At 41.1% G+C, this 24763-nt stretch overlaps 3 protein-coding genes across 4 annotated transcripts; all 3 read right to left on the bottom strand.

The window, feature by feature from the left end:
* Window positions 1-1231: 1231 nt before the first annotated feature.
* fam8a1a (family with sequence similarity 8 member A1a) lies at window positions 1232-13383 on the bottom strand. 2 transcript variants are annotated; one of them, XM_069516718.1, is made up of 6 exons: window positions 13365-13383; window positions 6050-6476; window positions 4598-4718; window positions 4240-4363; window positions 3073-3212; window positions 1232-2831 (listed from the first exon to the last, which is right to left on the bottom strand). In XM_069516718.1, exons 2-6 carry the CDS (start codon window positions 6393-6395, stop codon window positions 2687-2689), a joined length of 876 nt encoding a protein of 291 aa, XP_069372819.1. In that variant the 5' UTR covers window positions 6396-6476; window positions 13365-13383; the 3' UTR covers window positions 1232-2686. The 2 variants fall into 2 exon arrangements, with proteins under 2 accessions (XP_069372819.1, XP_019945905.2); XM_020090346.2 differs by lacking the exon at window positions 13365-13383 and adding an exon at window positions 6585-6612.
* A 5828-nt stretch (window positions 13384-19211) lies between these two features.
* Window positions 19212-21936, bottom strand: fabp4a (fatty acid binding protein 4a). Its single transcript, XM_020090317.2, has 4 exons — window positions 20746-21936; window positions 20444-20619; window positions 20236-20337; window positions 19212-19517 (listed from the first exon to the last, which is right to left on the bottom strand). The coding sequence occupies exons 1-4, from the start codon at window positions 20816-20818 to the stop codon at window positions 19464-19466; spliced, it is 405 nt and encodes a 134-aa protein (XP_019945876.1). The 5' UTR covers window positions 20819-21936; the 3' UTR covers window positions 19212-19463.
* Window position 21937: 1 nt separating this feature from the next.
* mrpl53 (mitochondrial ribosomal protein L53) lies at window positions 21938-24327 on the bottom strand. Its single transcript, XM_020090544.2, has 3 exons — window positions 24169-24327; window positions 22746-22858; window positions 21938-22140 (listed from the first exon to the last, which is right to left on the bottom strand). Exons 1-3 carry the CDS (start codon window positions 24261-24263, stop codon window positions 22022-22024), a joined length of 327 nt encoding a protein of 108 aa, XP_019946103.1. The 5' UTR covers window positions 24264-24327; the 3' UTR covers window positions 21938-22021.
* Window positions 24328-24763: the final 436 nt, after the last annotated feature.

Here is a 24763-nt window from a genome sequence, read left to right on the forward strand (position 1 = left end):
AAGCACTGAAACATAAATGTGCAAATAAATAGACACAATTTTACTCAAGCAAAAGTAAAAATACCACGCTAACTTTTCTACGTGAGCAAAAGTAAGTAAGTCCCTGCTTTAAAGCGTAGCCTGCTTAAGTATTATAAGTAAAAGTACTTGGTGAGTGTAGGATATTCCTAATGCAGCGGTCTACTACATTATTATAAATCTCTGTGATGACCTCATCATCTAATACTGCCCACTCTGATTGGATCAGTGCACCCAAACCCCCTCCAGTTATTGATTATTGATCCATCGATAAGAAAGTACAGATATATGCTGATACACGTAATGACGTAAGAGTGAAAACTACCTGAAAATAAATCTGCCTAAGTACAAATACATGTTAAATGTACTTAAGTAACCAAGGTAAATGCACCTTATTACATTAACTCAGCTTTTTTAAGCCTAAGGTTAAAGATTTTCCATTATTTTATAAGATATATTCTTTTTTCATCACATACTTACTGTGTATAAAAATAATACATAATGTATAAGAAATAATACAGAAACTATCTCAGTCTGATGACATTTTTTGGGTCCAAAATAAAATCTCACAACTCCTGCACCATCCTGACAGAGGAAATTCTAAACTTTTCACTCTAAGTAATAAAAACCGAGGAGGTTGATTTTTTTTTTTTTCACTTTGATGCCAGCAATAAATATCCAACGTGACTGAGAAATACAGATTTAATAGCTTAAAAGCCGGAAAAGCTTTTAACAACAAAAAAGGTTGCCAAAGTATATTGAAATAAAGTATTGCATTTTCTTTGATATCACTACTCAATACTGGGTCATGCACACATGATCATAAAATACTCAATATATCTGCACCTGACAGAGAGAATAAAACTCCTGCAACCCTGCGTGAAAGACACATTATGTTCAAACCAGTTATTGGCTTTGTCAACAGCTGCAGCATTTGTTTTTATCTCCAAGTAAAACATTGCCTTGTGTGACCTGTGGCCTCATGATTCCTCACACACTGATATCTCTGCTCCAGTCGTGAGTTCGCAGACGTCAGCAGACAGAAAAAAAGGAGGCCTCAGATATCACAGAGCAAAGACAATATTGTCTGAGGATTAAAAGGGAAGTCAGTCACGAAAGTGTGCGTGTGTTCAAATCATTAGCTGGGCAGGGTACGTCTGACGGGACAGTAAAATACAGGATCTGGGATCATGTGCAAGGACACGAAAACAGCTTGTGTTCTTTCCTTACTTTAATTATATGTATAAAAAAAAATCTGGTCACATGCTTTTTACCATTCCTTAAAGATTGTGTGCAAAAATATCTTTCTAAAAATGTCAACATCCAGTAACAACAGTTAAATCTAACCTCCCACTACATTTAGGCCACAAGTTAATCTGTGCGGTCTATTGTCGCCCCCATGTGGCAGCAAGTGTTGTAGCAAGTGGAGGGAAAAGTTGAGAGATGAGACCTCTGTATGAAATTATCATGAGAAAAGCAAAATATGATTCAGGGGAGTTTACACAGAAACAAAATCCAATAAATCCTTAATATTTGATTCTGGGTTTTAACAGTACAGTTGCTGAATCACCCACATCAGGCATGACACAAAGAAAATTGTTTTTTCTTAATTTATTCTGAAAATCCTCTTACAATTATATTTACTGTTTCTGAAATTAGCAGTTTATATAGGTGGGCTATGTAGAGTCATACAGTATTGATTGATTGATTGGTTGATTGACTGCACTATGATCCTGTTCAAATACGTTTTTAATATTGAAGATATTAATCATCAGTTTGTGTGATGGTATGTGGACAATACCAGACCAATGCAATAACATCCTCGGGGACAATCATTATTTCAACGATGCAGCCGAGACAAACAGCGGTTCGGCTTGTGGACCTGAGTCTCTGTGACTAAGCCTGGGTTCATCTTCAGTATGCGTTTATAAAAACAATAATATAGTCACATTCACAAAAATTGAAATCATAAGAAAACCAAACAGCTCCGTGCATGAAGTTTCATTCATCTGCAGATGTTTTAAAAATGTCACTTTAGAGTTATATTGCCTAATTTAATGTTTAAAGAGATGTATAACCTACTGTTTAATCTATTTTGAGAGTCCCTGTATGTAGAACTACAATGTGCAGCAAATGTTAAATTATTCTGATTATTATTAGTTTCTCTCTGTAGAAAAATAAAATTATCATAATGAAAATTAACAGGCATCTTGGGAGTCTGTTTTGGTCCAGCCACTAGGTGTCACTAAAGTTTTCAAATCATACACATATGAGCTATTTTGGAAAAATAAGATAAAATAAAATAACACAAACTAGTTCAAATGATATGAGGAGGAGTCCCAGGTTCCTGGAAACATCGGACAATATCCTCTTCTACACTTCCACTAACATAAGTTACAATACTTTAGTTTCCTCGTAGCTAAATCAATACCTTACAACAAAAGTAGTAAGTATGGATTTCCTTTTTAATCTCAACAACATGCCCCCCCCCCACTTTAAGTGCAATTCATGTCCAAGCTTGATCTCTTGCAGAAATGGGCCAACGTGTCGCTCTTTGCTCCAGCTGTTGCTGTTGGTGACCGATTGATTTAACTCCCAGGATGCTCAGCACACGAGGGCCTGTCGCACTTTCTCATTACCCCAATAGAGTCTGCTGCTGAAGGAGAGGCTATCTGCCCCCTCTTCTCTGGACGACTATGGTGCCAGCCACGATGTCGTACACAGTCCTGTTGTGCTGGAAGAAGAGGAGGGTGATGAAGACCGGAAAGAGGAAGGCGATGGAGAAGTTCTTGTTCAACGCCCGCACCGTAGAGCTGAGAACATCGAGACGAGACAAATAAGATAAGATTCGTCTCGACATGTACTTGAGTAAAGTGCAGAATGATTGGCTAAGGATTTTATAAGAATAAGGAGATATTAAAATAAGACGGATCCATGTGGTGAGAGATCTAGGCTGGACAATTAAAAGTTACACTCGCAGTAGCTGCATCTGTATAATTATATGACATTAAGATTAATGGCTTTGAACAGAAGCTTATACATGTAATCACTCACGCAGAGAGCGAGACGTTAGAGGCCGGGGCTACAAAGACTCGGTTGGGTCGCACCAGAGTGGATGTGTCGCACGTCACCACCCGCAAGCCGAGCAGAAACTTCCCTGGAGTGGCTCCACCGGCTCCCCAAATACAGATCGTCTGATTGGACAACAAGGACGGGAATCAAACAAACAACCAAGTAGACCCCTGACCATGTTTTTAAAAGGTACTATACGACACAGCCGTTAAAAAAGCATGGAATTAATTTTTTTAGGTTTACATGCACGGCAGGAATCGTGTGATGTCATTAGTCGGCCCAAAGGTGCCTGAATGTCCCAGAGCCGGTTCCCACCTGGGAGAACCAGCCCCTGATGCAGGAGTCAAACAGGAGACGTGATGCATGACTTCATCTCAGGCAACTGTGAATGCAGCGTTGCATCAGTGTCCTGGGAAACAATGTTGTGTTGTAGAGGAAGGGACTCTTCTCATTTAACAAGAGCACGTGGCAACAAGGCAGCTCGATCCGAGTGACTGGACAAACTGTGGTTTCATACATATATGGTAAATAGACTGTACTTTACTTCTTTTGATTAGTGGACAACACGCTCTACCTCCTGAACCACAGCCGCCCATATGTATATATATATATATATATATTTACATTTCAGAGTCTGTGCTTTTAAGATGGTTGTTCAGTCCTGTTTCTTCCAACTTGATTACTTTTAATTAATCAATTAAGGTTGAATAAATATAAAAGTTTTATAGCCCTTGGTGTACAAATAAAGCGTATTGTTATATTATCATTTAATTTCTAACAAACAATGTGTTTTAAGAATTCATTTAACTTGAGTGTTTCCTTTCAACTCTGAAACCCCCCAAATAAAAGCAGTAACAAAGCATTAATCCAGATTCACATCCCTTCCTTGTAGACGTTGAAGATATTACTATAGATTGTAACTGCATTAATATAAAATACTTCTGCACTTTATTTATTTATCAAATATCTATGAAGGTTGAACTTTTTCCCCAAAGGGACGATACTAAACTAAGTTGGATTTGTAAATGTCATTCTAATCTAATGGACATGACTTACACAACATGACAGGATTTTTCAATAACTAGAATATAATATATACATTATTTTATACAGCCAGTCATTCTGAGGGCAGTGTGAAGTGTGACCCACCTCGTAGACGCACACTAACACCCTGTAGACCAGAGCCACGGCCATCATCTTCTGCAGGTCCTCCATGGACGTGTTCTCGTCGATCTCCTCCACGATGAACTGGGTGATTAGTTTGGCGATGTCCCTTTAAAAAGGAGAGAGAGGGACAATATGCAAATTGGAAAACTTGAGGAATATTTAAATCATGAGGTGACACCAACTGTCCATTTTGCATGTGACCTCCGGACCTGCCGGTGACTGAGCCTGAGTAAAACTATAATAAAGCACTGAAGGGAAACACTGTTTACTGACACATTTTCCATGTCGTCACTTTTCTTTCATTCCATCATTTGTGTTTCCCTGAGCTTCAGTCACTCACTTCATCCCACTCAGGTGCATGATCCACAGCACGATGGTGGCCTTCACACAGAACAGGATGAAGAAGTCCACCGTCTCTGCCAGGAACCTCTGCAGAGGAGAGGGGATGGTGTACTCCCGTCCTGTCGAGCAAAGGAAACGTTTTTATATAAGATGTTTATTTTCCAGTAGAAACTTAAGATGCCTTTGTTTCCTCTTGTTTGGATTACTGCAGATCTTTCTTCACATGCCTGAACCAACAAAGTCCATATAAACTACTGCTCATCCAAAACACAGACCAGACTCTTCAACAAATCGGCTAAAAGAGAGCAGATCATCCCGATTTTAGCTTTGAGCTGCTCTTCCTTTGCTCCCAATACATTTTAGAATTGATTTTAAGATTTTATAGCTGACTTAAGGGCCCATTCTGCACTTGCACCTTAGAACATCTCAGGTCCTGCTCACCATTCCATCTCTAACTTTTTTTAATTCTGTATTTGAGCTGTGTTTCTGTGTGATCTTCAAATTGCTTCCTATTATTCACCTTCAACTAGTTGTGTTCTGAAAGGTGCTAAATGAATAAAGTGTATTCTTCTGCATTAAATAATACAAACTGTAATCAGTGGCCAGGTACAATAGGTCTGATCAGAGTTAACAAAGCTGCCCAGAGTTTCAGAGAGCTCTCACATTGACCCTAAGCATATAAGCTTGTTTCCTCACTTAAGCCTGCCTCCTAACGGACCCATGACCGAGCTTGTACAAAGTAAACCTCTCGCAGCAGTGGAGGATGAGGCAGGACACTGTCTAATACAGCAGCGGACCCAAACAATATTTTCTGAACAACATCAGCGAAAATCTCTTCTAAGATCACCAGAGCAAAACAAAGAGATGCCAGATTCTTTTTGACAATATCGTCTCATGAACGTGTTGTGAGATTTCCTTGTTATTTGAGATGTATATGTCGTGCATGTTATATATGAGGATGATCTTTTACCTGCTTGAGAAATCTCCAAATCCTTTCTCCCTTCTGTAATCTGTCTTTTAAATGGTACATGGATTCTTAAATCCTTACCTTCTTAGTGGCTGATCTGTTTATCCACTTTCTCAACTGTTATTTTAATTGTCATTAACTTTTTTTGAATTCTTTTTATCTGTTATTTGCACATGTTCCCACTGAGCAAATGCATTTTGATCACATGTGCATGTTTCAATCTAACTCACTTAACTGATTGTAAAGTGTTTCATATGAATGAAAAATCAAACAAATATGTTAACATGTAAATCTGGATTCAGAACCATTAATTTTGTGCAACTACATGATAAAACTGAGTACTAAGGGTCATTAGAGCATGTGATGATTATTATTAGTAGTATTATTATTTTCTGCTGAGTATTTTAGGACACGGGGGTCTCTTATTGTGGGGGTCAGGGGGCTGCAGACTGTGGGGACCCCTGCACCACAGCATTGACTCACCTGCCTGAGGGGGGTCGTGCTCCTGGGCTGTCCGGGGATCAGGACCCCCGGGATGAGGGGAGGAAGCCGGGGCCGGGGGGAGGCCCGGGGGATAAGGGTTCCAGCTGAGCCACGGTGCACCACCACCGGGAGTGGAGGCGGCAACTGCAGCCGGTGTCCGGGCGCTGGTCCCCGGCGGCGGTGGGAAGGAGAGGGCGGACAGGGAGAGCCAGCTCTGCCAGCCCGTGTAGCTCCAGTAGTAGCCCCACATCCACTGCTGCAGCTGGGCGCAATATTCCGCTGTCACCGTGGGTTGTGGCTGTTTGGGGCCGGATCCGGGGCCGTTTTCTCGGCTGTGACCCGACATGTCTGAGCCTCTTCCCGGACTCAGGCTGTTTGAGAGTTTCTTCTTCTGAGTTGATCCCCTCTGGTCCTCTGGTCCTCTGGGCTTCAAGCACAATAATAATAATAATAATAATAATAAATGTGTCTGTTTCGCTGTCGAATAGTTTTAAAAGTTATAATGTGTGACATTTAAACACAATGCATTCTTCACCCTGTGCAGCACACAACCGAAAATAAAGCCAACATAATATATCCCCCCCCTTCCGTCATTAATGGTATGAGCCATTTAAAGGCGCCGCCTCTGTATTTGTTATTTTTACCTTATGTTCAGTAACAGCGCCATCATCAGGTGCAAAAAATACTGCACGAAAAATATTTAAAAATCCACTTTTGAGTTTTAAATAAATGTGAGACTGTGATGTGTATATATGTTTTATATTGTATATGTGAGAGCTGCTGGGTTCATTTAAACCTTTCGAAGTCTTGACCTTGATTTTGCTCTTAAAGTTGAACTTTTTATTTTTGTTTATTTTTGTTTGCCATGGATTTTGTGAGGCACTTTGTAACCTTGTTTAGATAAGTGCTATACAAATAAAAATAAAGTTATTATCATTATTATTTATGCAAAATATATTTTGAAATGCCAGTGTTTCATGGATGAGAATACTGGCAGCATCCTGTGACGGAAAAAATTGCATTTGAAATAAAACCTTAGGTGCAGCTCATATTCTAGTTATAAATATAAGTGTAAAATCCTAAATCGAAACATAGAAGAGTTTGTAAAAATGACATGCTGTAAAATTAAAAAGCCTGAATAGTAGGAGGTTTTAATTCTAATTTAAATTCAAAGAATAACTTGAAATGTTGAATGAACAGATATCAGCTATCGTGGATGGAACAGGTTTAGCAAATTTCACATGGTAACAGCTTATTTTTTTATATTGGCTAAATAAATAAAATCATCCAATATCACCAGATATTGTATTTGTTGAATATTTATCTACCTGAAGGATTTTCAAGATATATACTTGAACACAATCAATTTTAATGCCACTACCAACTAAATCCGGTTATATATATATATAATAGTAAATAGATCTCTTCATCCAGACATAACAACAAATACGGAAATATAATAAAGTAAAACATAATAAAGTAAAATATTTAAATATATAATGTTCTAACTCCTCCCAACTAAAAGATTACAACATTTCAGTTACACCACAAGAGGGCAGCAGAGGCCTGTCTGGTCAAATGGAAAACATCACATATACAGCCGAATAATGTCCACATACAGTTCTAACAGTTCTACTGTATTTGTTATCATGGTAAACATTTATCTTCCTTATGTTGGCTGGGTTTAATTTTACATAAAATGATTCTTTGGCTATTTCTATCCAGAACCTTTGACCATGAGATGTACATATACATCCCAGGGGTGACATGGGAGTTTTGGTCCGCAGCCTTTAGGAATCTCAAACATGTGAGTTTGGTGACAATTGTCTGCCACAGAGGTCGTCTGGGTCAAAAACTCAAAACTCTGCTCTTGTGGAAATGGCTTTGAATTCAAAAGACCTGCTGATCGGTCAGCTGATAAAAAAAAGCTCTCTCTCTCTCTCTCTCTCTCTCTCTCTCTCTCTCTCACACACACACACACACACACACACACACACACGTTTGTACTTCTATCTTAGTGAGGACACTCATTGGCATAATGCCTTCCCTAGCCCCTTACCCTAACCTTAACCATCCCAACTAAATGCCTAACCCTAACTATTAACATAACCTAATTCTAACCCTAAAACCAAGTGTTAACCCTCAAACAGACTTTTAAAGAAGTGAGGACCGGCCAAAATGTCCTCACTCTGAAGGGGCTATGCTTAAAATGGTCCTCAGAAAGCAATAAATACAGAAACACACACACTTTTTTAATCCCTCTTTCCTTATGAACCCCTAAAATACAGGAGTCATTCATGTCTTTCTCCGTCTCCCCCTTTCTCTCATTTTATTCTTCCCCCTGATCTGATTAAAAGGGTGAGGGGGGGGTCATATTTGCTGACTGGGCTGGCCCCGACTCTGCGGGCTACGAGTCAGGTCTGCCTAAAAGATTGTGCCGGGCCCACTGAATGGAGCCAGTGAGGCGAACACCAATCCGACCCCAATGGGTGTGATCCCTGTCGACAGAGGCCATACGATGACTGTGCCCAAAAGTAATCGGGCCCAAATAAAAGCTGTCGCCGGCAAACGCTGACCCCCATAGAAACCCAACAACCTGGTGGGATTACTGGTGTGGAGGTGTGTGTGTTTGTGTGTGTGTGTGTGTGAACACTGGAAGTGGGGTGAGTGAATGGGGGAGTTTGGTGACTAAACTGGTGGTGGCTGGGCAATGGATCAGAGGTGTAGAGTAATGAAGAACATTCACTGAAAAGGACTGAAGCGGCCAGTATTTAGATTTTGTTAGATATGTTTTGTTTGCACCATTTAATTTAATGTAAGAAGGCGACACTTTAGCTCTGGTTTATCTCCACTAAACATTTACTCCATTCAATCAAATAGCTGTATTTATTTTGTAAAATATTATATGCAGCATCTATGATGACCCCATGAATATTCGCATTATTTTGGCCCACACTGTCCCACTGCCCCAGTGCCAGATCTGGGCCACAAGTGCCAAACCAACTCCGCATGTCAGCCAAAGGTGGCCCTACTTAGTTGTGTTATTTGAGCCATATTCTTCACATACTTCACATGGCTCACATCCAGATCACACCTACACACCTAGACGCTACATGTTTGGCAGAAAAGGGCCACATTTGTTTTGGGATGTTGGGGCCACATTTGTTATTATACAACTGGGCCACTTTATGGGCTCACATCAATTTTGTCCGGGTCACAAGAGAGCCAGATGAGCCAAACCACCTTCACCTTCACCTTTAAAAACACAGACAGATTGATGTGAAAAAAAACTTTTGGATTAATCATAAATTAAAGCAAAATAGTCAACAAGTATTAGATCCCAAACACTACACATGACTCTAGAGGGACAATCTTGTGCTTTATTTGAACATCCATGCCAGAGGAGAACTTGGGCCAATCAGAGTGAAGTTTACTGTCGAGTTAGCCTCCCATTTTTCCTCTGTAGCAGCCTCATGATTGGACGTTTCAATGCTTCATTTCCCTGATGTCACAAGATAAAAACATTTCTCTTTATCGTGGCTGCACCCAAAGTGCTTGGCCAATGATCTCACATGCCTCAGTGTGCATGGAGGACACCATGCTCCAGTGTGCATGGAGGACATGCCCCTTCATTCCATTCATTTAATTTGGCTCTTCAGAAACACACCACTTAGTGTGAGGCAGACCGAGCAGTGAAGGATGTGTTACACCTGGTTCTAGAGCTCCTGTGAAAGAGGTTGCTGTGTCTATGCAGGATGTGCATCCTCCTCCTAGACATACACTCAGGGACCAAGGTCAACAGATAACCTGAATTCTTTGAAAATATTGTGTATTTGGTTTTAATGTCTCGCCCCCAACACACAATCGTTACTTTGCAAACCAAGGTCAAATTTTTTTTAGAAAGAGTGTTATTTCACGAGGGGTGTGTATCAGCTTGAATAATACAGGTATAAGAAAGAAGAAGTCTTACAATAAAGTGGCATTTCCTTTTAGCAGGCCGAACTGATGTAGCCGGTCCATTATTTACAGTGTTTAAAATAAGTCACTCCCACAGTCACGTGGAATTCACCCAGAGTTTATATGAAGGCTCTATAGATAAGAAAAAGCAAAGACTCTTGGGTTTTAAAATCCATCTCTCCGCTCAGTTTATCAGGAAACCCAGTCAGAAATATCACACTCTTCAATATTTAAGTTTCTGCAGATTTGGTTTTGTGCATGTTTTTGTGGCTGGCACGCTGCCTTGACCCACCATGCACTGCTTCGAGTTCTTTGTTCACACAAAGGTGAACGCACAGTGACTTCGCCCTGTCCCGAAGTGTCTGTGGGTCGCAGGTTAGAGAAGCCAACAAAGCGTTCGTCAGAGAATGTGGGGGAAGAGGTCACTCACATCCTGTTTTCAGAGAGCGGGGGTGGGGGGCTGTCATGTGATTTATGTGTAAATTACAAAGACTGTTTATGTGATGGTTTAAATCCATCAGAACACGCTATGAGAGCAACAGGGGATATTCACCAAGATTCCGACCTTGTGTTCCAACAGTTCTTTGCAGTTGCAAACAGGATTAATCCCTTTGATTTGTTGATTTCATGCAGCAATGAAAGAGTCAGTAATACACTGTCATCCTTTTACTGTGCTTTCAGATCAGTAGTGATAAATACAACTTTGTGCAGCTGATGCATAGAAAATGTGACTGGAACAGAGTTGAACTGCTTCATGTGGCGGCGGAGGGAAGTCCTCGCTCTCTTTGTCCCAGAGCTTTTGTCTTGTACTGTACATGTAACAGTAAGAACTAATTAAGTGAATTATGTCTGCTTCCCTGGAGCCCTGACAGGAACACCCAGGGGGAGAGTGAGAGGACGACGGCCCCCACCACCACCTCCACCACCACTGGCTCCTTCTCCGAGCCAATCCCCCTCATCTTGTTCCCCCTCATTGCTTTAACCCTCACCTAATTCCCTTTATTTCCTGCATCCTTTTACATCCCGGCACACACTCACCTTTCCCCTGCTGCTGGCACACCATGGTGAGGGGGTCTATCATGAAACACCCCGACCCTCCTCTTTCTTGTTAAGCATTTTTTTCTCATTCTCCTTCCTCTTTGTAATCACACACCAAACAGCTATGAAACCCTTATCTCAGTGTTTGGGTTGTACTGTTTACACTGGTTCTCTCGCACCTCTTTCATCCAAATGTTTCCCAAAGCTTCAGGCAGCTTTTATCTGATAAAAAATTACTGAAAATTGCTCCTATAATAGCCATATTTGTTTGGCTGGTGGAGACCACAACATAATGTTGCCACAATAATGTTGTTCAACATGTTACAACTTTACGACACAATTATAGATCAGCGTCAAAAGACAAAAACAATGCACTTTAAAATCTTGTTATTTTGTGGGTCGCTGCCTGAAAAGTTCGTGAACAACCTTTAGTCCGAGAGATGACGAACTCTGTTAGTTCGGTGAAGCAGCTCTCTCTGAATGTCTCCCTTTAACCTCCACTGTCACCTACTCTGGTGTCAGGATCTTGATTTGAGTCACATGCTTTACTCTCCCTTCTGCTTTTTCCCCGTCAGAAACGTCTGACGGGCCAAAGAGCCAACGTGGGAGCCGACCCACAGAGGCTGCTTGTTGGTTTAACGTGCAGCTGTGCATTGCAGAGGAGGCAGCTGAGTTCTTTTGTCTGCGAGTTCCTCACGGGCGTCAACTCGAGCGGCTGTAAACCCGTAGACCTCAGATTTATGGTCGTACAGTTCAGCCTAATAGAGCAATGTGACTGTCCTATAAATATAAGAGCAAATAACTTTGGCGGCTTTTATGGGCCGTTGATGAGCTGTTATACTCTCACTGTACATCGACAAAATGCTTACAGCGCCATGACCACCCATTGATTGTTGCCTTGGCAACAGACATTACAGTAAACCTATGAAAAGACAAGTGTGGCGGTTTAATAAATCTCATCCAATGCCTCTGGCCTAAGACACGTTTGTTGTTTGGGTTAATGCCACTGAGAGGCCCGTTCGTACGCCCCTCGGAGAAAGGTCACCCCTTGACTAATGGCTTCCGTTCTCTTACCGCCTATCACTCCTATCTCTCCAGTGCATTGTGGGGAAGTGCCTGTAGCCTGCAGCACGTCTCAAAGTTACCATCAAGCCAAATTTCCTGATGGTCTATTGTTTATTTGACAAAAGTTTCCTGTGTCAGGTCCAAACTGTCTGTACCGAGTCATTGATGACATGTAAAATGATTTACTTTATATTGCACTGTTGACAAACTTTTATAATTATAGCTTTGAATTCGAGATTTCTAAAGAAATTACACAAATACTTTATTCTCTGTGAATTTCACATCTAATTAGAGCCCTGAATAAATCTAAAAAACCAAAATACTCCAGCCATTATTAACTTTTTTGTGATAGAGCTGCTGTTCCTGAAGCTCTCTGCATCCATTTTTTCATACTGCTCAGCCTCAACATTCTTGTTGAGAAAAATGTGAGTCATTGAAACCAGGACAGACAAACAGCGTAGTCTGATCTTTAAAATACCATTCACCTGTACCACCTGCATCAGAAGGTTAGTGTGTGTGTGTGTGTGTGTGTGTGTGTGTGTGTGTGTGTGTGTGTGTGTGTGTGTGTGTGTGTGTGTGTGTGTGTGTGTGTGTGTGTGTGTGTGCATACTTCAAGCACAGAGACCAGGACAAAGCATCACCTCTACGTGAAATGTTGCCCTGTTCGTGTTTCCATATGAGGTACAACACATGTGCTACTGTAGTGTCTGGCACGAGCTGTTGTTCCTCAAGCATCAGACCGTAACGTCCAAACTATTCATCTGAATTTGAATGCTTAATTTTAGTAGCAATGAAAATATCCAGCAAAAATGTGCTTATATATCATGTTTTAATGAATAGCTACCTATTTGTAGTACTTTTAAATCTGAATCCAGAGACATCTTAAATGATTCACAAGGATTATTAAAAGTACATTCATCTTTTTGTTTCCCTCTTGTGTTTTCTCTTGCTAAAGTTGCATTAATGGTTTTCGTGTTGTCACCAGAAGTTTAATCTCAGCATTAACGACACAGAATGCTTACTTTGCACTAACAAGAACCATCTATGCTATCATTCAAAACGATACGCACACTTTCATGCGGAGAGTCAACCGCATACACTGATTTCAAAGATCACCCCATTCCTCACTCCACCGACAACCACCCCTCCAGATTACAGATCACATGTCCTGTCACACAGTAGTCGTAGGAGGAGGAGGGGTGGATAAGGCTGTACAACACAATGGTGACTCGTGGTGAACTCAGCTGACACTCACCTTTTTTTATTGCCGAGCTGGACATCTTTTTCTGTTCTCGATAAGAAATGTCCGGGCACAAAGACATGGACAAAAGAACAGGCAGGTAAACAGTGTTTGTATATATAGATCCGTAAAAGGTCTGGTGCAGAGCTCGGGGCTGGAGTGCTCTCGGGGGGAACCCATTGTGTAGGATCGGGTTTGTATAGCTTCCCTTTAAAGATTTCCACCCTCCTTCCTCTGAGCTATGCAATTGCTCCCTGGGGCTTCGCTCCAAGCTAAACTTTGACAGGAACTCCTGGTGGAAAGACTTGAAAAGCAGTGCTTCTTTGTGCTCTCTTCAAAAGGCTTAAATGCATTTCCTCATATACAGTGCAGCTGCCTTTAGAAGTTATATTATTGACCTCAGTTTGATAACATGAAATTCATCACAAAAAATGCATTGAAGGTTAAAACGTTGAAGATTGTTTCTCTTACTGCTGAATGACTGGAGCCCACTTAGAAAGGCAGACCCCTGCGATCCAGTCGGTCAGACATGTTAGTACGTTTCACACCGCTTGGCTTTCTGTCTGCATTCTTGAACTGACTCCGACCTCTGACATCCCTGTGGAGAAGCCCAATTCCAGACCTTTGAATCACTGCTCACAGCAAAGGAAGTGTTGAAAGAAATGGTAAAGTTCTTACACTCATTTATTTCCATATGATCTAACCCCCACATCAGCAACCTATGCTCAGTTCTCCCCCCGAAACAGCTCAAACTAAGCAGACCTACAGTTTGTTGTGTTGTCCGTTCTTAATAGCAACAAATGAAGGCAGGTTGATCCGGTGGAGTAAAATGTTTTGATGAAAAACTAGAATATCACTCAATACAGTGAATACCTCCACCAAGGCCAAACAGTCCCTGTAATTTCAATGGTGCTGCACTGTTTGTCTGATTTGTCATCAAGATCCATGAATTATTCCCTGAGAAAGCAGTGACCATATCAAAATGTCACAATGTTGAAGAAAGTGATTCCTCTTTAACTGGATCTGTGCAAAATGTAATGGTGGTTCTGTTTTGCCCTATGTACCAACCTTCCATTGAGTTCAAGAAAATTGGTACAGTAGTTTTTGCGTAACGGACAGACGAACATCTATGAAAACAGCTTCCTTAGTGGAGGTACTTACAGGCTCACAGGTGGACAGAAGAACAAGCAGGCGGGTGAATGAATGACCTTGCAAGCGAACAAATACACAGGAAAAAAAACAGGATACTTCACGGGAGGAACACTAGCGTCTACGAGCAGGAATGAAAACAAACAGAGTGATAAAGTGAGGGGACAAAGGGCTGAATAAGTAGTGACGGGATGATCGCTGATGAGGAACCGCTGGGGAGAGGTCAGGTGACTGCAAGGCCGACTGGAGAGGTGGGAACAGGTGTGTAGATGGAGGTAGGTGGTAGGTAGACAGATAGATAGATACATAGATAGATAGATAGATAGATAGATAGATAGATAGATAGATAGATAGATAGATAGATAGATAGATAGATAGATAGATAGATAGATAGATCAATGGATAGATAGATCAATGGATAGATAGATCAATGGATAGATAGATAGATAGATAAATGGATAGAGGGTCCAGACAGGTTACATAACTCACACTTGTTGAAGAAATCCGAGTTCACTCTTATGTATAACTGGATTGGGAGGTTCAGTGGAGAGAAAGCCTGTTGCATGGCAACCTGCCGCCCCCACAGTGCAGCGGGGGCCTCATCTGACATGGTTGTGCCCAGCTGTTTCGTTGCCCTTGGAGACTGATCCTGGCGGCTCTGGGCCCCACAGAGAGGATTGAGGTAAACCCGATGAATTTCCAACAGCATGAGTGAACGTGGAGGCATCAAGTTCACAGCGACCCTCCTACACCTGGTGAGATGTGTCTGGGTGGAGGTTGATCTCAAGGCCACCCCCACCCACAAGCTGAAATTCAAGTTGATAAACACAGAGTGGAAGAAAAGTCTACTCATTCTGTTTGTGCTTATTTACCTCCCTGAAGCCAAGTTCATTCAGATGCAACTGCAAAACACAAAGAGAAAACTGTGATGAGGTTGTTGTAAAGCCAAAGTTTTTGTGTCATCATTGATATATAGAGTCAGTTGCTTTGGAGCTTCTCCAGAACTTTTCCCACTTGCCAACTTGTAAAATGTCTCTAAAATCTCCGAGCGAGCCCATGAATGAAGCAGGAAAATGTGAGTGAACATGTTGTTAATGTTGCTAATACACAACCGAGGTGGATACAATTTTCTGGACGGAGCTAATGTCTGAAAACAGATTATGGTTTAAGAAAACATTTCGATTTTGGATTAAAAATCATTTGAAATTTAAATGATTAAGAACAAGCACAAAGTCATTCCACATGGTTCAAGAACAGGGCAGAAAAATGACAGGAAACATGTAAATAGTAGATTACTTCTTGGAAGCAGAGGGTGAGGTGAGGGGTGTTCAGCTGCAACGTGAAATTTCAACACTAGATATCACAAAATTCTACACACTGAACCTTCAAATAAATCCCCCGCGTTTGTTTGAACTTTGGACTTCAATTCTCTGTTTTGCAGATAAGACTGAAATGCAGTTCAGACAGCTCACTCTCACACATCATTCAAGTTCTCCATTCAGTAGCATAAAGTGAAGTTCTTGCAGTTCTCCCTCAAGCAATAAAACAAGTTTATAACAAATACGATTTCTCAGATTTTCTTCCTGGAGCAACCTTTTAATACATTTTGGCAGCACACGATAAATAAAAGTAAAATTAGATACATCCTGCGTTGCGTGAGAATTTATGGCTCATACATCAGCGTATCTTCAGCCGTGCTGATCCACTCAAACATGAAAGCGGTTTTTGTTTGACAGCTGTAGGATGACGACGACCGGAGGACAAGCAGAGGAAGGGAGTCAACACCACAGCTCAAGTGGAGCTTTCCAGATGTTATGCAAAGGATGCGAGTTCATTCTTCAGTCTGAGATAATCGTTCCTCGACACAAAACATCCACCAGGGTCAACAAGATACCTTTGTCTATCAGCCATGAGAACACAGACACACACATACACTCGAATACATGCAAACAGCAGCGCACAAGACAGAGGGGAAATCAGTGGATGACACTGTGTGCTCACACCATGAGTCATATTATTAATTCACCTTACATGACATTTTAAAACGTACCTCAACCTGAGGACGAAAACATTGAATTCCAGTTTACCCTGCTCCTCTCGGCCGGTGAACTCTCAGCAGGCCTCTCACTACCTTCCTCCTCACCAACCGTTTCCTGGTTTGCTCTCTCTCTGCTGATGTAAGCTTCACCTCTGTTGACTGTGGGCAGCGGAGGAAGATCAGGACCTCTCCTCTGCAGGGGAATACCTCCCTTTGTATCCTGCCGGGCCCACGGCTGGAAAATATTATTTCACATGCTCGGAGGGAACCTCTGCGCTGTGATGTGTTTGATAGTGTGCAGCTCCTACCAATTCACAGAGTGAAGCTGCAGCTCATTTCAAAACCATCATTGACAGGCAGTTCCAGCATGTGACTCGTATTTTGTTTTAGATCTCCTGCTTCCAAGATAAATTTCACATCATTAAGAAACACCGCGGACCATCAAATCAAGATGTCTGAGATAAAACGGGGAGGTGGCGATCGGCCTCGTTCCCCCGCAGTTCTCCAAACAAAGTGACGGTGATGCCTGTGGATCGCAAGCACTGCACCTGTAAGTCAATCCGGAGCAGATGTGATCTTTTCTTTCTGGCTGTGAGAAAATCTCCATGTTTTCAAAGCACTTTTATAATGTGCAGAGTGAATACACAGAACCAGTGTGCTGAGAGACAGAGCAAGGGCTCATCAGGGCGGCTGTGGCTCAAGTGGTAGAGCGGGTCGGACGCTAACCAGAAGGTCAGTGGGTCAATCCCAGTCTCCCACGTTCTGCGTGCAAGATACTGAACCTCAAATTACCCCTGACGGCTGTGTGGCCAGTGTGTGATAAAGAAAGGGCTGCACATAGACGCACAATATGAGTGTGTGTGCGAGTGTGAGTGTAAACTGTGGTCGTCGAGACTAGAAAATCACTACAAAGATTTATCAGATGAATTCGATCAAGATTTCTTTTCCTTTGTCAGACCACACACATGACTGCAGCAGCGTTTAGTCTCATCAAAGCTCGGTTTTATTGTCTTTTAATATCTTTTACCACGTTATTATCTTATTACGTCCAACAAGGATAAAACCAAAGTTACTTTTTTTGGACAGTTGGTGACATGACTGCATTTTTATTGTATCTGCATATTGTTCCCCACTTATCAAGACACAGAAACGAAGCAGCACTCCTATAATGAAACTCTGCCTGGGCCCAGGTATTCTTATATCTGTCAGTTTATATTGTCATGAAACACAATTTCTAGGATTCATAGCAGGAAGGGTTGGAACATAAAGACCGTCCTTGGTCTCTGCTGTTCTCCCCGTATCTGCGTGGGAGATACAGGGAGATCTTCCTCCCACAGTCCAAAGACAGCTTAGGTTCACTGGAAAAAAAAAAAAGCCGATCGAATGTGAGCGTGGATGATTTCTTGTCTCTGTCTCACGGCAGGGACTCGCACAATGTCAGCTGGGATTGGCTCCAGCTCCCCTTGCGACTCTTAAAGGATAAGATAATAAATGAATGGACGATATCTCATGTTGGAAAATGCACCTCATGAGAACGATATAACCCAAAATAATAAAGGTGTTTGAATTTGACACATGGGGAACGAAACAGAAGATTTCCCAAGTTATAAAATCCAATTGATATGTACTTTAATGGGAGATAAACAATCATCAAACCAACTGACACAGTGAACCTGGTGAACCTTTCGTCCACTGCTTCACTCAGTTCTCCAAAGACCACGTTTTATCTTTTGTAACGAATGGGAAAAGGTTAAATGCTAAGTATATAGAGGAAACCGTTCCTCCTGTAAGTGTTTCAGGCTGGTGCAGAGGTCAGTGTACTGTTTCTGTTATCAACAATATAAATGGCTCCAAAGAATTGAAACGTAAAAACACAGCCAGTGATAAACTAACACAGCTTCCATGACCTTTTCAAACAATCCAGAGTGATGTTCTCATCCACTTTGGCATCTCCCCAAAGGTTCAAACACTGTGTGTCCTCCACTGTTGCCGGTACCATTGTCCACGCAGAGGGGACCAGCAGCCCACAGTCACCACCTGTTTCAGCTGCTGTGGCCATTACGTCCAATCAGTGCGATCGTAGCCTTTTTCCTGTCATGGGAAAGTAGAAGTCGCCTCTGGAACAATCCCCTCCCCAGAAACACACACACAAACACACACACACACACACTTGAGCGGCAGCCAAAGGCGTCTACGGAGACCCATAATGCTTTTAGATTCCTCATGTACTGTACATCCAGCTGCCAATACATGTGCAATGGGAAATGCTCGACCTCCCTAGAAAGGAAGAGGGATTACATTTCCTCGCTGAACTCTGCATGATGCTGTTCGCTTCTAAATAAGAGTTCACATTCCTCCGAGAGCTCCTGCCAGCGCTCATCATCCATCACCACTGTTTGCTTCTTGACCTTTGAGTGGGGGGGGGGGGGGTATGTTCGGACTCTTTTTGTCTTCTGGAAGAGTAAAAATAAAAGGAAGGCTGTTGGAAATGTGATTACATGTGGAGTAATTAGGAGCCTGGGTATAAACCATTAAAGTCAGGAAAACAGCTCGTCAGATTTGGTGGTATGTTCCCATTAGGGCATGTTCTTTCTCTGCACATTCCTCAGTGTGACCTAATGAGCTGCAGGAACGCTCTGACATTGATTCTGAAGAATTTCAACCACACACAAAAAAAAATTCCCATAGGTTTTTTATTCAAATCACCACAACAATTCAAAATGAGCCCAAATGTGTCATGTTGGAGAACAGAAGCACAGAAATGTGATTTTTTTTTTTCTTTTTTCTTGGCAACATAGTGAAAAGAGAGAAAGTTAGAGGGGCAGAAAACACGCCGTCACTTTTAGCTCGGTAGTTTGCTCATTGAACTGAGCCTGTCATCCAGCAGTAGCATCCGACGGAGCGGGCTGAGGGCCGGGGGACCACCATCACGCTTCCTTCACGTACGTCCTCACCGCGATAACGTCGCCCATAATGCATTTCTGTTAAAAGAGGTGGAGATGAATTGCTGCATGCACTTTGGATTTAGGGAAGAATTGAGGCTGCAGTTATTATGCAAAGAAAAATAAGTGTACAGTTAATCTTACTTTAATCCTATAGGAGTGTCTTTGGTTCTTTTTTTAATCTCTTATGATAAAACTGCACTTACTTAAACTGTAAATTTAGAATCAACTGTTTCCTCTTGTTTCTTTAGGAGCTACTGTATTAAAATGACATTCTAATTCATCATTCCTTCATGTATACTCACTTTTATTTAAAGACACATGCTACCCATATCTGGGCTTTAAAACATACACATTAGGAGTAAATGGTTGTGAACAAATTATTATTTTCATTGTGTCAATAACAAAATGTGATAGTGTCCTTTTTCATCATCATTTTTTGCAATAATTTCACAGTGTGTTAATAATATATTCAGGATAATGTGTACTTTTTTTTGCATCACGTTAATTATAATGTGTGAAATTTTATGAAAAAATAAAAGATTATTGAAAACAAATGCATTATTTTTCATTGTTAAAATATGAATGAGTGGTAAACTGTCAAGTATTATTAATTGATCGGATGTGGTTGTGATTATTGGCTGATTACAGACTCCGGCATGAACTAACTGAACTCATTTAAAAGTTTTTGCTGAGCTTTCACTGAGTTTCCTGATTTCATGTGAAAAATCCAATGAAGAACTGATCCTTTTCTTACCGCTATCAATTTCCCATCTGAGATCTCCCTCTCGATATTCGTCTCTTTTCCATCCCAGCTCTGTTTCTGCACTAGTTTGCCGTTTTCCAGAGTCACCACGGTCTGCGGGGCGGAAAACATCATGAGACAAACTCTCACCTTCTACACGCACAGAGACAGAAAACACTCAGTGACCGCACGCCTCAGGTTTCTGTCCTCCATCACTGACCCTGGTCTTCCTGTCGTCGGCCGTGGTCTCGTCAAAGGGCTCGTTGAGCTTGAACCTGATCTCGGTGGTCTTGAAGGTGCTCTGAGACTTCATGCAAACTGTCCCCTGATCGTCCACGGTCACTATCAGATTAGGTTTGGTCCTGTTCCCCACCTGCCTGGTTGCAAACCCCACACCTGCAGAGAAGAACAAATATTAATAATAATTCTGTGTGATACACTTGCAGCATTTGCACATTTTGCAAATCCAACAATTTAAAATCAATATTTCCAAAGTTAATAATATCTGTGACTCTCTCCTACCGATTGCTTTCATGTAATCATCAAAGTTCTCGCTGGAAATCATCTTCCACGTCCCAACAAAACTCTCAACCATGTTTGCAGTCACTTGTCGGTGTGTTCTCCTCAGACTGCAGCCAGTGGTGTGACTCCGGATTCAACCCTGCTCCAGTGTGGGAACAGGCTCAGAGGCTGTTTTAAAGGAGCAGCCCGACACTGAGCCCCACAGCAGCGGCCAATCACAGCCTGATACGTCACACGGTGGAAAGGCAGCATCTGTAATCATCTGTTTTCTACCATTTCCCCTGAACCACAAAGTAATCCTTTTATTTTTCAAATAGATTGTACAAGATCCCTTAGATTGATTGTTTTATCAATTGGCTCTGTTCATGTGCTAAAAGAAATACAAATCAACATCTTTATATCTTCTGCAAACATTATCATTTGAAGACTTTATTGAATTTATTAATCATTTTATTAAAACTAATATTATAGATTCCACTATATATCTATTTGCATTTAATCACAGATTATATGAAAATATAAAGGGACAAATATCGGCTACAGGGATTTTTCACAACCTTAAAATCCAAAATCAGTTGTCTTTATATTTAAAATATTAATATACTATTTACTTATAAAACAATACATTATTGTTAGGTGTTATCAGTTATACTTGCCTGTATAGAGTAAGATACTACTTATTAAGTTTAGAATGTGAATTACCAACCCAACTATGATCATGTAAACAGCTAAAAACTGATGAAAGTGAAAACTATGCATGTTCCTGAGCGAGTGGGACAGGACTTCAGTTTTCTGTGACAGAGTGAAAGGTGTTCTTCTTTCTTTTCAGAGAAGCTGCATCTAAAACTCTGCCAAATGCCACGTCAGCTCACTGGGCCGAAGGTTGGAGCTTGCTTAATGTTCCCTAAAATGCTGGAACAGCCTTTTTTTTAAATCAGGGAAATGACGTATTATGCAAGAAAACCCTCACGACCCTGCACTGATCTGTATGTATTTCAATTGATCTCTCTCCAACACACAGAAGCGTCCAAACCATTTCCCCTTATCACGGTTGTGCTGAACTTCTGGTATTTTTAGTCTGTGTGACAAAGTTCATGTTGACTGTTGAGAAATTTGGATCAAGAAGATACAGAAAAGTAATTTCTAACCAGCTTCAGTGAATCAAAGGTCAATTCGCGCCAGAAACCTCCCATTTAAATCAAGATAAGTTTATTATAAATGAATATTAATTGGAAATGTACACAGATAAATACAGATGAATTGAAAACCCAGATCATCACTTCTTCGCTGCAGCTTTTCCCTGCGGGTCCTTGGCGATGCAGCGCGACTGAAACGCATCCAGCATCTCGCTGCTGGTCAACTGTGCCCCCTTCATCACCAGCCTCTCTCCATCTGCTGTGGTGGGGAAAGACAAAGTGAGATGACTCACACAGCCACAGTGACACATCTGTGTATAAGAAGTACTTCAGTTCACCCTGAGCTCAAGTCAAGTCACACACTGTTTCCTCCGTGCAATACTCGGCTGACCTGTGGCGGATATTTCTGCTTCTGGTGAGCGCTTGATTCATGACGTGTGTGGGAAAGTGATGGTTCATTTGTAGTATGTCATAAGCTTTGTTTACTTTTACATGTTGTCTTTCAGCAAAGACATGTCTCAAAGAAAAAACAAGTAACAATCATTACAGGGATCTGTAAGCTTCACTTGCAATTTGAAATGTATGTAAAAACAAACCACATATTTTCTTCTTAATAAATCATTTTGTAAATTCATTAAAAAGAATGTATTCAAACACGTCAGATGCATGACATCGATTTTTGTTATTCTGCTTGTGTCAGTTTCAGTTTTTTTTCTCATGTGTTTTCCTCAATTCCTTCAAAGATCTGCTCATGTGAAAAACGTTCTAGTAAATGCATGAGTCGTGAAATCAAAGTGTATGAGCTACAGTCTAACTTGGAAATATATTTTCCTCCACAGTTTAACGTGGTCAGATAATACTTACCATAAGTAATGTCCACCACTGGTTCAGACCTGTCGTGTTTCACCATGGATATCACCTCACAGTTCATGTTGGTCGACCGGGCCTTCTCTGAGCCCACCGCAGCCAGAAACTCCCTGAGGGGCAAAAGTAAAGTTACTAGTACAATGTCTTTTATATACTGCACTTCAGTATCATTTTGAGGTACTTTTACTTTGAGTAATTCCATTTTCTGATACTTTTAAATGTAACTATAAAAAGACACAGCATCTTCAATCCCAGAGCCATAAGAGAGAGGATCTTTGTTACACACTGACTGCCTGGACCTCAGTGACCATCAGCATCTTATATGAACTGAATATTCATGTTTACATCCAACAGTACATCACCTAACACATTTTATATTTTATATATATTAAAAAACTAAATGAGCTACCTCCCTGTTTGATTAAGTATGTCCATTAATTCGAACACATTTTAAAGGTTTAAATCTGTTACATTCTTATTCTCCTTGTCTGATTTCTGAGAGTCCACTGACAGGATCGTTAATTAATCTGGTTGTACTCAATAAACTATAATCTATACATCTAAATCACATATGTGGTTAGTGGTTACACTTACAAATGAAGGTTTAACAATCAATATCTAAGTTTGAACATATTTCTTTGAGTAAAACTATCAGAGATTGTTGAAAGTAGTTCAAATAAGTTCCACTGCAGTGACACTGAAATACTACATGCCTGCATAACAGGCGTAGACAGATAGATATAGAGTAGACGCAGTACAGATATATATATATATATATCAGATATATGGACGGACAGACGGACAGAAGGACAGACAGACAGACAGACAGACAGACAGATAGATAGATAGATAGATAGATAGATAGATAGATGGATAGATAGATAGATAGACAGACGGATAGCTAGCTAGATAGATAGATAGATAGATAGATAGATAGATAGATAGACAGACGGATAGCTAGCTAGATAGATAGATAGATAGATAGATAGATGGATAGATAGATAGATAGACAGACGGATAGCTAGCTAGATAGATAGATAGATAGATAGATAGATAGACAGACGGATAGATAGATAGATAGATAGATAGATAGATAGATAGATAGATAGATAGATAAGGAATTCGCTTTAACAACCAGGTCCAGAGAAGATATAAACATAAAGAACATAACAACACATGTGACCTCACAAAGTAAACACAAACACAGATGTCACCAGCGTCACTTCAGCTTCATCTAACTTGTTGATGATCACTTCACTGTGAGTACCAGTGACCTCCAGACCTGCTGAGAGGAAACCTGCCTGTGTCTGAAACACTGATCTGAGAACAGTGTTCTCTGTCAATCTGCTCTTATCCACACTCCAGCCGAGACAAGATGGCGCCGCCGCACGACCCGTCCCCTCACCCGCACGTTTCTTACCGCGTGGACCGGACATTGGACTCGAACGGACAGAACCGGACCGTTATTGTCTTCACAGCTTTCAGCAGCACGGAGGCTTTACCGGGGGCCGCCATCTTTACTGCACTGACCTCTGACCTCCACGGAGATGGGTGTTGTTCATAAGAGGCCACGAGGGGGCGCCAGAGGATCGAGTAAGTCAGGCAATCGAGTGAAGGAAGAAGAACAAACAGGTAAACAGGTACAGATAAGTAATGAATGGGGTTTATTTGATTATTTAACATAACAATAAGTTTGGTTATATTAATATTAATGCGTTTGTGCCTAATTAATTTTAATAATGTTATATTTATTTATTCAGAAAAACAAAACCAACAATCTCCAATTGTATTTAAATCAAAAAACCCACTTTTTATATACTCAATACTTTTCTTTATCTTACTTCCAATTATCTATTCCACGTTCATACAATAACACTTGTGTTGCATCTTGTGTTTGTCAGGTGAGGTATTAAATGTATTAGCTGTGATGTTGTGACGTTCCCAGTTTGAATCCCAGCTTCTTTGTGTCTCCCAGTGTTCTGCTGGGGACCTGTCCAGGGTGTAACCCGCCTCTC

This window comes from Paralichthys olivaceus, chromosome 20 (assembly GCF_024713975.1).
Source record: "Paralichthys olivaceus isolate ysfri-2021 chromosome 20, ASM2471397v2, whole genome shotgun sequence".
In the NCBI taxonomy this organism is placed as follows: Eukaryota; Metazoa; Chordata; class Actinopteri; order Pleuronectiformes; family Paralichthyidae; genus Paralichthys; species Paralichthys olivaceus.